Consider the following 13021-nt stretch of genomic DNA (forward strand, 5'->3'; position numbering starts at 1 on the left):
CAAGCATAGAAAAACGAAAGTGCAACCCAATGCAATAAAATTGCTATGTCCTTAAAATGATTACGATAACAGTGCTGTGAAGTCTGGTAGCTCTCAAACAATCCAGTGAATAGTTCTGTGCTTAGAAGTTATTTGGTTGGTCTCACGAATTCTGAGTAAATGCAAACCATTTACAAAATTAATAATTTTATAGCTTAATATAAGACACAGACCACGCTAAAACCAAACTAAATCCATGAAATTCTCTAAGTCTTTACTGGGGATGTGTGCTTCGGGATGTATGAAACGACGCTAAACCACGGACAAAAGAACTCAGACAGACAAGGCAGGCTGCTGTAACACCTTGGACTTGAAGCATCAGTGCTCAGGACTTTCATTATAGATTATCAGATGAGTTACTCTCAGGGGCACTTCCAGACAAGAGAAATAAATACCATTTCAGTGTCTAAATGTTTTTTTTAGGCTTGGAAGGCTCAGAAAGAATTTAATGGCAACACTATAAATTACTTTGATTCAAAATATTCCCAGTAGTCCTTGCTATGGCACTTACCTCCTCTATGACCTGGAGCAAACCCCTCTAATGTCTCAGTTTCTTCTCCATTGTATGGATAATATGCATTATTCTTTTGATGACTGGGACTTCCTTTGTGTCTAGAAAAAGAGGAGTTGGAAAGGCTGGATTTAGTAGCTTTACACTGATGGTTGCCAACCTGATGAGAACGGCGGGGTCATGTCACTGTGTTACCATGTCTTCTCTGACATGATGCAGGAGCTCCATCCATGGGGCAGATGTGGATGGCAACATACTCCATTTATTCCCTCCTCAGGCAAATGCAACATCTTTCCTTTGGATTGTGGGATGTGGGGCTCAGATGATGGCAGTAGCAGCTAAATGAGCCAGTTTTGGTAAATGACCTTTCAGGTCAGAGAACAGTGGTGTTGGTGCACTAAAAAGTGCCATGAAGCCAATTCCCAGGAGACAGGAGTCAGTGATGGTGGTGAATATCTCTTGTGGAACTCTGGTAAAGCTACATGTGTTTATTGCAATAGCATCAGCGGCTCTCCCATGGCTCAGTTACTGCTGAAATTTTGCACACAAAAAGCTTCACATCAATCTATTTCATACTTCAGTAGCTGAGTTTCCCCATTATGTTGCTTGTTAAAATATTTACTAATCTTAGCAGAAAAAAAAAAAAGGTGGAAAAAAAGATAAATCCAAAAGAATTAAACCGTGTCCTTAAAATAAAAGCTTTCCTAGTATTGTTTACAGCTTCTCTGAGATGGAGAAGTGCTGTGTTCACTGACTCTGAGACCACATTAATTTTAGCTACTATTTTAAGCTACACATTTTAAATCTTGGCTATTTATATCTGAGGGCCATTGAGCCTGGGCCTCCAGGAGGCAGTGCCAAGAGCCCTCTCTTTTCCATCTCGGCAGCACGACACACGGAAGACCCTCAGACCCGAAGCACCTTCTGTTGAGATACATCAGACTCTCCTGGGAGAAAAGCTGATGTTGCAGCAAAACCACAAGTTGTACCTACCCTTCAAATCAACAGGAGATAAATGGGATGCTCTTCATACTGACTTTAAGGAGAGTGAGTCACAGAGCAAGGGCCAGGGTGTCACTGCGGATTAAGAACTGGTTATGAGATAGGAGAGAAAGATCCGTCATGAACTGCTGCTTCTCAGCATGTAGAGAGATTAGTGGTACCTCATCGGCAAATTGTCTCTCTTAGGAAGAACTATGGAGGATTTAGAAAAATTCCAGATGGATTTAAATAGATTGAGGGATTAAGGAGCACAATGGTAGATGAAATTCAGCTGGAATAAGTGTGACAGAATAATAGACATTAACAAAAATAGTACTTGGGAAAAAAAAAAAAAGAACAAAAGGTATTCTTAAATCTCCTCATAGTCTGCACTCTGAGGCTGTGGAAAATTTGAAGAAAAGATTTGCTGTATTTATATACATGAATCCTGCCCTGGGTATGGTGGCACATATTTTCAGACTTGAAAATTTAAAAGAAGGCATGCAAATCCTGAAGGCGGTGGCCCATTTCAAAATGTGCTTTTCTAAAACACAAACTAGTTTAATACATATCACTGAGGGCAAGAGTTCAGCTGGGGATTTTTAAAAAAGAGAGGTTTTTGTAAGTATTGAGCATATACATTATCACAGTAACTAATTGCTTGTAAAATTGTATGACAATCTTAGTTGTTTTCAGAAGAAATACTCTTGCTGCAGGGTATAAGGCAAGAGGAACTCACTGCTGTCTGCTCTTGGCCTGGGCTGCAGTACACATAGTGCACAGGGAAAGGGCATGGCTAAAATTATTATTAAACACAAGGCTCATGTATTTCATGAGGTTCATGTAAGGATAAAATGGCCCATTCCTGACCTCTGGAGTCAGACAATGAATCAGTTGGACTCTGGCCTTTTCATGTATAATATTCTCATTTATTTGGTCAGGTGTTCCTAGTACTTCTGGGATAGAATATGGGTGGTTTGATACCTTATGACTGGACTTTGGGCAACTGCCTGAATACTGGCAATTTTATGTCAACACTCACCCCCCTAAGTTTTTGCTCAGGGAATTGAGGAAATACTATTTTTTTGAATACTGTTACGGAACAACTTTTTTAACATCTTTACAGCTTTCTTTCTTGCATAAGCAGTGTGAACACAACAGTGTCCAAGACAAAAAAAAAAAAAAAATAAAAAAAAATTAAAGAACTAATGGCTTTTGTTTGTCAAGGCATTGTTTTTCCCAGGGTAGACTGCTCCTTTTCCCTTGCAGAGGTTATCTCAGATGACCACTTCTCTCGCCCTCCTTCAGAACTTTTCCAGGATTTTCTTGGACTTTATTCCTTAGCACTTGTCTTTGGGCTATCCTGTATTTATTGCTGGTTTTAGAAAATCAGGCAGTAGCACATCCAAAGTGGTTTAAAATAACCTCCAGTCTTGTGCTGGTGACTGCTGCTGGGAACAGATTCAGGGTCTGGTGTTAGTATGCACTGCTGGGAATGTGCTTCCTTCAGCATTGCTCTTCTCACTCCTTCTTTATCCCAGCAGCAGGAACTGGAAATTGCTTTCCTGATCTTTACCCTTTTCTCTTGACTGCTTTTAACAGGCAAAGCAGTCATAGCTGGTATGCACCAGCCCCTTGCCCATGCAGAGGCAGTGCCCAAGTCCTGGCATTCTGGCTCCCCTACTTCTCCTTGCCAAGCAGTGCACTGAGAATGGAGATACAGTGGGAAAGAAATCAACCCTGACATTGGCCCACAAAGGTGGGTGGTTAAAAATGCTGAAGCTATTGTCAGGTGTTACAACAGCCCCTCTGTGCTGGATTTAAGATTTTGTATTCATTAGAGCAAGTAATAAGCAAACAGACAGTTCCTAGCAACTCTGTAAGTCATTCTAAAGAAGCTCCTTCAGACACCTCAGAGGCTTGTTGCTCAGCCTGAGCCCTGTGACAAACATACCTGCTCTTTTCCAGGCATGGAGAGAGGATGACAGCTTGTGCTGGAGCTGGCCAGGCTTCTCCTCCCAGCTTCCCATCAGCCAGCAGTTTGCCTGCACCCGGTCAATGTCCATGCTGCTGCCAAATGCTTTGAGCAGCCAGAGAAAACTAGTCCTCAACATTATTAATCCTAAAGGCAGACTCTTTATCTGGCTCTCTAAGCATTCCATATAGTGTTCCAGACCCATATTTTTGAACTTACTTTCTGGGGTTTTTTTTTAGGTTTAGCTTTTTATCTTCAGTACTAAGGAGACTGTGCTGCATGTTAAGAAAGTGATAGTTATAGACTGTTGTCCTGTCAATAAGAGGGCGCTGATTCGATGTCAGTCAAAACAGAGACATTATTGAGAAATGGCCAGGTGGAACATTCTTAAATAGTTATTTTAAACTATGGAATGCATCTTTCTAAAAATTCAGTATTTAGACAGACTACAGGGAAAAAAAAATACTCTCAGATCAGTACTAAAAAAAAAAAATCTTTGACAGGAGAAAGTTTCCTATTCGTATCCACTAAGTCAATGACTGTAAAAAAATCTTAAACATAATGCAGAGGTAGACAGGACCAACACAATTATGTTTTTCAGATCAAACCTGATATTAGCCCCTAAAGTAAAATACCACCACTGATCTTTGGTGAACCCACCCAGGTAATTGTCAGACTAGGTCTTCTGATAGATTTTTTTTTTTTTTGGCTAACATGTGAATCAGTGGTTAAAGAACCAAATGAGAAAGGATCTTACCATTCTAACCCAACACTTTGACTTGTGTATAACTCTCATTATTTAATAAAAGTGGATTACCTAAGTTAAATTCTTCGATAGATTTAGTCCATTCATCATCTTGTTTTCAAGAGCTTTAGGTGTGTGTTTTGTTATCCATGTACTTTTTCCCTTTAAGGCACCTTTCTAAGTTCAAAGCTGAAATGTGGTTGTTTCAGAATTTAAAGTGAAAGCCAGCCTGCCTCATTTAGGTACCAAACTTACAGCTGCTGGATGCTGCACACATTCCCCAAGGATGTCATGCACTTCATTTCACATCATTGAGCTCCTTGAGAGACAGGTGAAGACATACCCACACAGGGAGGTTAGGCACCTTCTTTCTTCCACTGATTAGAAGGGACGTTTGAAGACCCCAGAAGACAGTCCAGACTGCAAAGTATCTCCCTGTCTCATTGAGACATGCCAAACAAGCAGGATATTCTGGGATCCAGTGTGTCTAGTGCTCCTCTGCTGACAAGCTATGTGTCTAGTGTCTTCTGCTTGTGTTCTGCTTATTACTGTGGGGGTTAGAAAGTGAAGCAGGAGATGGAACAGATCTTACTGAAGTTGGTCTGAGCAGTTTTAACTCCCACGTCCTGGACAACTGCTCTCTGTACCAGACCTGAGAGATAGCACTGTCCATCACCCAGTGATTCATCTTCAGGCCTAAAAGCAACAGAGAAAGACAGATAATGTGCAAGACAGAATCTGACTCTTAACATGCAGCACTCAGAAGTAAAGAAAACTGCTGGTCCAAAGAGCTTTTGAGCATGTGTGTATTTTACATTAGTAAATATTGAAAGTGTTTTAAAGTAAACATTAGTCTAAATAAAACGTGTCCTCCCCAGAAGTCCTTTGTTCAAACTCTACTTCATCCTCTGATTTAGATGTGTATTGAATACTATTCAAGCTGAACTCAGGTGTAGCCAAACTTTTGAGCCTTCTCCAGGGTGAATAAGTGGAGTGGAGATGCCAGTGTTGAGTCTGGGTAGCAAAAGAGAGTCTGGGTGGGAGTGTCATTTACCTCCTCAGAAAAGACACTTAATGATACTGCTGGGAGGACTGTAGTTAAGCATTCAGGCAACTTTCAGGCTGCAGAGAAATGCCTAGCAATTTTAGTGTGGTGCTCAGCACTCTTGAAAATGGACAAACTAGCCTTCATTGCCTGTGTTCTGATTTAAGCAAATTTTAGGTGAATTGAACCCTACCTTACTTAAGATTTTACTGGGCATTAGACTGACATTTAGGTTTAAAGACTGCAATTCCCAATGTCAGGCCTATTTCTGTACTGTAGATTATTCTTCATTTTTACAGAAAATGATTCAATTGAACCAGTCTGACAGGGCTGACTGGGTGTCCATTATAGTGCTGCATTACAATTGCTAAACAAAGTACTGGAAGGGCACTAGGTACAGTCTGGTAAAGACAATACATAATTTGCATGACGGCACTAAGGGAGCATTTTGGAGTTCAGTAAGTGGGTTTCCAAAGGCACTTGGCAATTGGAAGGAGGAAAAGTAAATGTGAGCAACTGCTTGTGAGACTGACATAACCTCAGAATAACACTGAACTACATGTTGCTCTCCTCAGGCTGAGAGCAGGCTTGGCAAACGCCAGCAATCAAGCCATCTGTATAACTGCATCGGATTTTTTGCTACCAAAATGGATCAATTTATGGGATTGTTTTGACAGGCATGTTGGGAAATACAGAACATATAGTTTTCATCATTGTTTATTTCTGTTTTTCCTCTTGTTCCCTTTGACATTGCCCACTGGCTTATATTAGAGTTTGAGCTCCATTTAGCTCAGCATGCAGAGCTGGCCATGCTGCCAGTGTCTCTCCCTGCAGAACTCCTCCTGTGCCTTCATTTGCATGTTTTCTTCCTGTTCTTTAACCAGAAGGGGAAACTTTGAGCCTTGAATGCATAAATCATTAGGTCCAGGTCAAAAATAGCCCATTATTCAAAGTGATTGTCCTCACTCATCAGATTTGTAGTTTGTCCTGGGAATTTCTTGGAAACGTGGAATCCATTTGTAACACTGAACAGATAATTGTAGCATGAAGCTGAACTGGTCTTGAGGTCAGCATCCAATATTCAGCACTAGTCCTCCTGAAGTGGTCTAATTGGCCATTCATGAAGCATGTCTGGTCCATAAAACTCTAATGTCCTACAGTAGGATCCTACATGCCCACAGTAGGCCTTTAGCAAGACAACTAACTCACCAGTGAGGCAGAAGTTAACTTCACCTTGATCAGGGTGCTCTCAATATGCTCTAAAATCAGTAAAACGTGCTCAAAAATCATCCAGATCCCCTGTGCTGAGAAAGTTTGGAACAAAATTTTTGGTAGGGGAATAAGTGAAGTTTTTATTATAACCAAAAGTTAATTTTCATGTTCTGTATTACTCACTACTACAACATCTGCTCCATATTTGCTAGGGAGTAATATTCACTGACAATAGAGCTGCTCGTTCTATTCTTAGAAGCAGAAGGGATGCAAGTCAAATAATAACCATCTTTTATGTGACAATACCAGACATCTGACAAGGAAAGTTGGTATAATTGCCTTCATTTTATGGATAGTGGAATTGAGGGTCAGGAAGATGTCTTGACCATGGTAACTTGATAGACCTCTTCCAGGTGAAGACATATTCTATTCCTCATTCATAATTTGTTCAGCTACAGATATTCTCTCACTTATGTATAAAACCACCAAAAAAGGTGGGATTGTATAGACAGATTAAAAAAAGAAAAAGCTAGCAAAGTCCGTACACTTTGTTGCAGGAACAAAATCCCTTAATGGGATTGTTCTGAGTTGTGCCAACTTTCTGGGACCAGATTTTAGAAATGACTCCTCCTCACTGCATTTTTCTTGTAAATTGAAAACTGTAATCTTTAATAGTCAATAGTAGAGGAAGATTATCATTGTGTTCTATTATTTAAATTTCCTCTGTAAGTGGATTGTTTCTTAAAATAGTTCTGTTTTCATCTTCCTCACTGGGAGGTTTTTAGACATTGGAAGATACAGAATCTTATTTTCACCAGACAATCTAATTTTCCTGTATTCAATGTCCAGTATACTTTGTGGAAACACTTTGACAATTACATAAAGTTGGCTCCCAAATCCACTCCTGAACATTTAAATGGATTACACTAATTTTCAGAAGTGCTCAGCAGCTCACATTAAAGTTAGGAAATATTTATTCCTGTACTTTCATTTCAGATTCCCCTCTAAATAAAATAGCTTTATAGCCTAGATCCTGCCTGTTTGTTTGTTTGTTTTGATGTGTTAGACAAAACTCCCAATAGAATTATAGGGAGATGATTGGCTCAGGATTCTTTTAGGTCAACCAACCAGATCTAAATTGGATGACTTATTTTTCACATGGTTGAAATGGATATGGAAATTTTCATGGTTATGGCATGATGTTAAATCATGACATCATAGTCTTGCACTGAGCTGGGGACTCATTTCATCTGGAGGGATAATGTATTACTACCATATAACATTGGCTATTTTTAGCAGAGGTATGAGCTGTATTCTCCAGGAGGTATTACTAGCTTAGTGAAAACCATGCCCTGAAAAGTGAGATTAAACAAAAGCAAGAGAGAAGCACTTTGCGGATGATATTCTGCCAGACTTTAAAACTATATATATATATACCTACATAAACCCCAAAGAAAATATTTATATTTCATTAGCCATTTATTTCTTCATTGTCACTAGTTTGCCAAAGTATATTCTACCAATAATATGAGCTAGAGATTGGCATCTGAGTGAGACAAAGTTCTGTTACTGGTTCTGTAGGGTCTGAATCTGTCAGCTAAAAAGTAACAATTAGGGTAGCACTCACAGATAGAGGAGGCATTAGAAGGTAAAGCAATAGAAGAAAGTTAGTTATACATGAATTTTAGGTACTTTCTGATTCTCTTTTCATCCGCCAAGCTGTAGAGAACTGCAGATGGAAACCTAAAAAGGGTCTCAGAAGAATTATTTTAAACTGTGAGATGTTTTGCATTTTGGGTTGGCTGCTTTTATTGTATTTTAGCACAGTTAACTTGAAAGAACATGCAAAAGAGAAATCAACAGCAAGAGAAATGACACCAAAAGCAGGAAACTCAAAGTAAGCATTATCTAAATATTTGATCTGGCAACATCTTTATCATCTGCAAAAAGGTGCTATGCCATCCAAGAGTTGACTCTTCCTAAGGCCACAATCTAGATCAAAGGTGATCAGAAATCTTTAAGTTGATCAAAAAGACTAGTGGTGAAATCAAATGATAGAATCATAGAATATCCTGAGTTGGAAGGGACTCACAAGGATCATCAAAGTCCAGCTCCTGGCCCTGCACAGGACAACCCAAAAAATCATATCATTTGCCTGAGAGCATTGTTCAAATGCTTCTTGAACTCTGTCAGGCTTGGTGCTGTGACCACTTCTCTGGGGAGCCTTTTCCAGTGCCCATCAAGCAGGACTGTTAAATATACTGCAGAAACCATTAGTTTTCTTTGACGTGGAAAGGATTAGCCAGCCTCAAGAGAACTGGGGAAACGTAAATGGCATCCATGAAAAGTCATTTTGCTGCCTTTGGTTTTTCCAGCTCATGCTCTGTATTTCTGAGGCCCATGTAAACTGTGATTTCTCTTCTAAGGATTCACCATTACTAGTGTACTGAAATGCCTTATTACAGGCTCCTGAAAGAAAATGTACATGAGTTGGACCTGTGTTGGATCTTGAACCTGAGGACCCACAGCCCAGAGACTCACTCTGTGCCGTGCTGCTCAGAGTGCCAGCAAGGCCCATGACCAAAAGGAGGTTTCCCTCCCTCCTCCCCCACTGGTACTGAAGTGACCATCTAGACAGTTCAGACAAAGCAATATGAATCCTACCGGTAAATTTTCTCCAAGTCTTTGGCCTTGATAAAACAGTTCAGTTTTCAGGGTTGTCTGCAGAGTCTTCTTTCTCCTGTTACAATTTCTTTCTGGAGTATCTCACTGTTTCTTCCTTACGTGAAAACTATTTTCTGTCTTTCTTCCTTGGTTTATTGTAATGATTTCTGATGAATTAGTTCCATAGTTGTTGCATCCTCACAATCTGAGGAAACATATTCCTAAGAAAAAACCACACTCCCTAATACAGAAACTGAATCAAGCTGGCTGAAAATTAAACACAGTATGTGAAAGACCACAAAGATTTTCTGTTCCACAAGTACTGTGTGCTTGCACTGGGGATGTGTGGTAGGGCCATGGGCCTTCTCCTTATATAAGCCTGAAATCAGATAGGTGATATTGGTTTAAGGTGCTGTTGCACAAGGTAGGTTAGTTTGCTTAACACTGTGCTGGTGAAAACGGTGTTACTCTCTCCATGTAAACAAAGTCAAAGACAATCACTGTACAAACCATGCAACACTGAGCAAAATGCTACACTAAACAAAAGCCAAGCATAAATTTAGTGTGGAAAATTATGGTCTGGCATTTTTAGAGAAAGGTTTTGAATATTCTACTCTCATACAACACAATGGTCATTAGACAGTAGTAAACAGTACTAGAATGTATCAATGTTGAGAAGTTGGGAAAATTGCATTGGAAAATATAGGGATTGTAATAATTTTTAATGAGTCTTCAAATATGACAGTGTGATCAGTAATAGCACTGGTACCAAAGAGTATTGGTCCTGCAGCTATCCTGTGCCATTATGAATGACAATTTCTTAGCCTACCAAACTGCATCCAAGGTTTTGAACCTCTCTGTTTTAGTTTCATATTGCATGAGAGTTACTAAGATTACTCTTGGATGCACAGACTTGCAAAAGAATGGCCTTCCAGCACCATTTTCTCTCCCATTTTCCCTCCAGCATCACTTCTGGCTTGCAGCGCTCAAATGCTCTGATTACATCCCCAATTTACTGATACTGCAGTGGCTTGGTGCAACATATCTTGGTTTTGAAGCTGGGGAGTGTTTTTTCAGGGGAGGAGGGGGAAGCAGGGAGTAGAAGGTTGAGCTTTTACAAATGAGGCTCCCTTGGTAAAAAACCCTCGCCAATGTACACAATAGTCTTTGCCTGCATCAGACTTGCTATTACAGTAAAAGCCCACTTGCTGACACCAATCATTCCTGTAAAATTTAAGGCAACATCTTCGGGAGAAAAGATTTAATTAACACATAAACCCCAGAGTCACTATGACAATCTGCTTTCATGGTGATGGGAATGATCACATTTTTACCCACTGTCAATCCTTGAAATATAAGGGTTTTATGAATAATCTATAGTACATTTTTTTCCTTGCAGAATCAATCAGATTCTTTTGTTACTCTCACACAAGAACATTTCTGTCTTAGACATCTAGAAAAACTCTAAATTTATCTGGTGCCTTGAGGGGCTACCTCTGCTTGTGTGACAGGAGGTCTCTTGAGCATTTTGGGTTAGAAGCATGAAGGGAGGCTGAGCAATTCCATCCTAACCAAGATCCACATAAGACATCCCATTATTTAAATAGTGGTGCCCTTAGGGCAGTGTATGCAGAACCCAGTGCAAAAAAAACCCAAAACAAACAAAAAATCACCAAAAAACAACCAAAAAAGCCAGTGCTCATTGCAGACAATAAATAAAATGGTGGCAATGATTACCATGATGTAAAATTAGATTCAAAAACTTTAACTGTGAGGCAGAAATAATGACCTTTGTAAAAATCTTGAAAAAAAAAAATGTCCCCTTAGTCCAATTGAAAAGATTGTGTCTAATACTACATACTTTCTTTTGACACCTTCTTCTCCTACCTGTTATATATCCTTGAAGGAAAAAATACAGAACCTTTTTTCCCCTGGGTTACATCAAAGTTGCTTCTGCATTACCGTGGCATAAGCTAGATTAGCTTGTAAGGCTTAATTTTATGATCTTTGGGGCTTTAACATTGTTGAGAATAAATCTACGATCACCACTTAGACAGAGAATGTTGCATATATTGTTTTCACTGGACATTGTTATACAATTTCTGTATCCTTTTATTTCCTTAATAATTTTTATATGGTTCCATAGAACTGAACTACATCTAAGCAAGCTATGATCTCTATATTAGGGTTGGAATGCTCTTAATGCATCTTTAGAGTCGTAACGACTCTAATAACCTGAAATTTTTGCAAATATAAATTTTGCATCTAGATAGGTGCTTTTTAAAATGATAGCAGTCTTCTTGTGTTAGGCTTGATTGCAAACTGTTTTCTAAATTAAAAAATGTAAATGTGGCATTGACAAAGGTTAAAAAGATTTAAAGGGAGTTCTGTCAGCAGTGTATGCACACACTAAGCTAAATCCTATGTATCTAATCAGTGTCCTCTGGACTGTGTGCCTTGCTCCATTGTTTACTTTCAAATCCATAATAATTTTGTATCCTTTCACTGGGCAAAGATTCATTTTAAAAACTAATGAATTTAAAAATACGCTTTTCCCTTGTCCATTTGATACCAAGCCTGCAATTTGACTTTCATTGTTTGTTTCCCTCCTTGTCTCGTCAATCCTTTTCTTTCTTTCTGTCCTTTTACTTTATTACATTTTTTATTGAGGACTGAGATGAACTGGTTGCTGCATCATGGGCCCATTACACTTCCTAACAATTCCATTTACACCTTATTGTTTGTCTTATTGCTGGAAAATTCAGGTGATTCATCATGCCTGAAGAAGCACCTGATCCCAATTCCCTTGATATCACGATCACTATGTGACAGGAATACAGTTAGTGGTGGCTTTCAGGCTCAAAGAGGCCAAGGTGATAACTCTTTTGGGACCTTTAGCCTCTCAAGTATTGATGAGTTCCATTTTTGTAATGTTCTGTTTTCTTGCTCCCTTTCAACAGCCCCCTGAGTGTGGAAAAGGGCTTGGAGTTAATAAAGGAAGTGGCAGATCTCCTGAAGCTGCAGATGAGTGTCTTCGATGATGTCAAGTATGTACATGGAATTTGCTCCTTTTTATTTGATTTGATTTCTCATTATTTTTGAATAGTTTGTCTTACAAGGAGATATGTGCTCTTTAATGCCAAAATTAATGAGAATGTGCAAGAGGCAAAAGAGAGCATTGTGATGATCTTTGTAACGTTTCCTACACACAGGAACAAATTATTTTGAAAGAATTATAAAGACTGAAACTTTTCTGTGCTTTCATAGTGAAAAATAATCTGTTCAAAGTGCTGTAAAAATATTACCAACCTTATGTAAAAGCTTCTAGGTAAGGAAAGTCTTGTGAAGGGTCATTATACCCAGCATTGCCGAGGGGAAAAGTTACATCACAGATGAATAAAGAATTTGAGTCCCTGGCTTTGAGTCTGGCACATGGCACCCTGGGTCGTGCTGCTTGGTCAGCTACTTTAATTTAAAAAGTCACAGGGAGTTCAACTATGTTGAGCTACTGTTTTTCCTCCTATGATTCATACTGATGAATGCTCTGCATGTTAATGTCATGAACTAGGAGGTTATGGATCTGTTATGTCCAGCAAAGAGCTTTAGAGTGAGGATTTTCTGAAAGCATTTTGGTAGGAACATTTACTTCACAAAACTTCATTCTTTCTTTATAAAACAGAAAATAAAAGTAGTTTGATATAAAAGGAACGGCAAAGAAGGGTGAGCTGTGGGAGGGTTTCAACAACTTGCTGGAAAAAGCCACATCTTGGGTGCACAGAAAATGACTGATGTCCAGGTAGCCTGGGTTTCAGAGTGCTTGGGGCTGCTTGCTTTGGCCCATGGGTTGGG

At 39.3% G+C, this 13021-nt stretch overlaps 1 protein-coding gene across 2 annotated transcripts in view; it reads left to right on the plus strand.

Moving 5' to 3' along the window:
* Window positions 1-13021, plus strand: part of PTPRN2 (protein tyrosine phosphatase receptor type N2) — a 641953-nt gene that overhangs the window by 257844 nt on the left and 371088 nt on the right. For both annotated transcript variants that reach the window (XM_064638038.1, XM_064638047.1), the window contains one exon: window positions 12133-12219. In XM_064638038.1, coding sequence (XP_064494108.1) covers window positions 12133-12219 — 87 coding nt within the window. The remainder of the gene's footprint in view (window positions 1-12132; window positions 12220-13021) is intronic.

This window comes from Pseudopipra pipra, chromosome 1 (genome assembly GCF_036250125.1).
Source record: "Pseudopipra pipra isolate bDixPip1 chromosome 1, bDixPip1.hap1, whole genome shotgun sequence".
Classification (NCBI taxonomy): domain Eukaryota; kingdom Metazoa; phylum Chordata; class Aves; order Passeriformes; family Pipridae; genus Pseudopipra; species Pseudopipra pipra.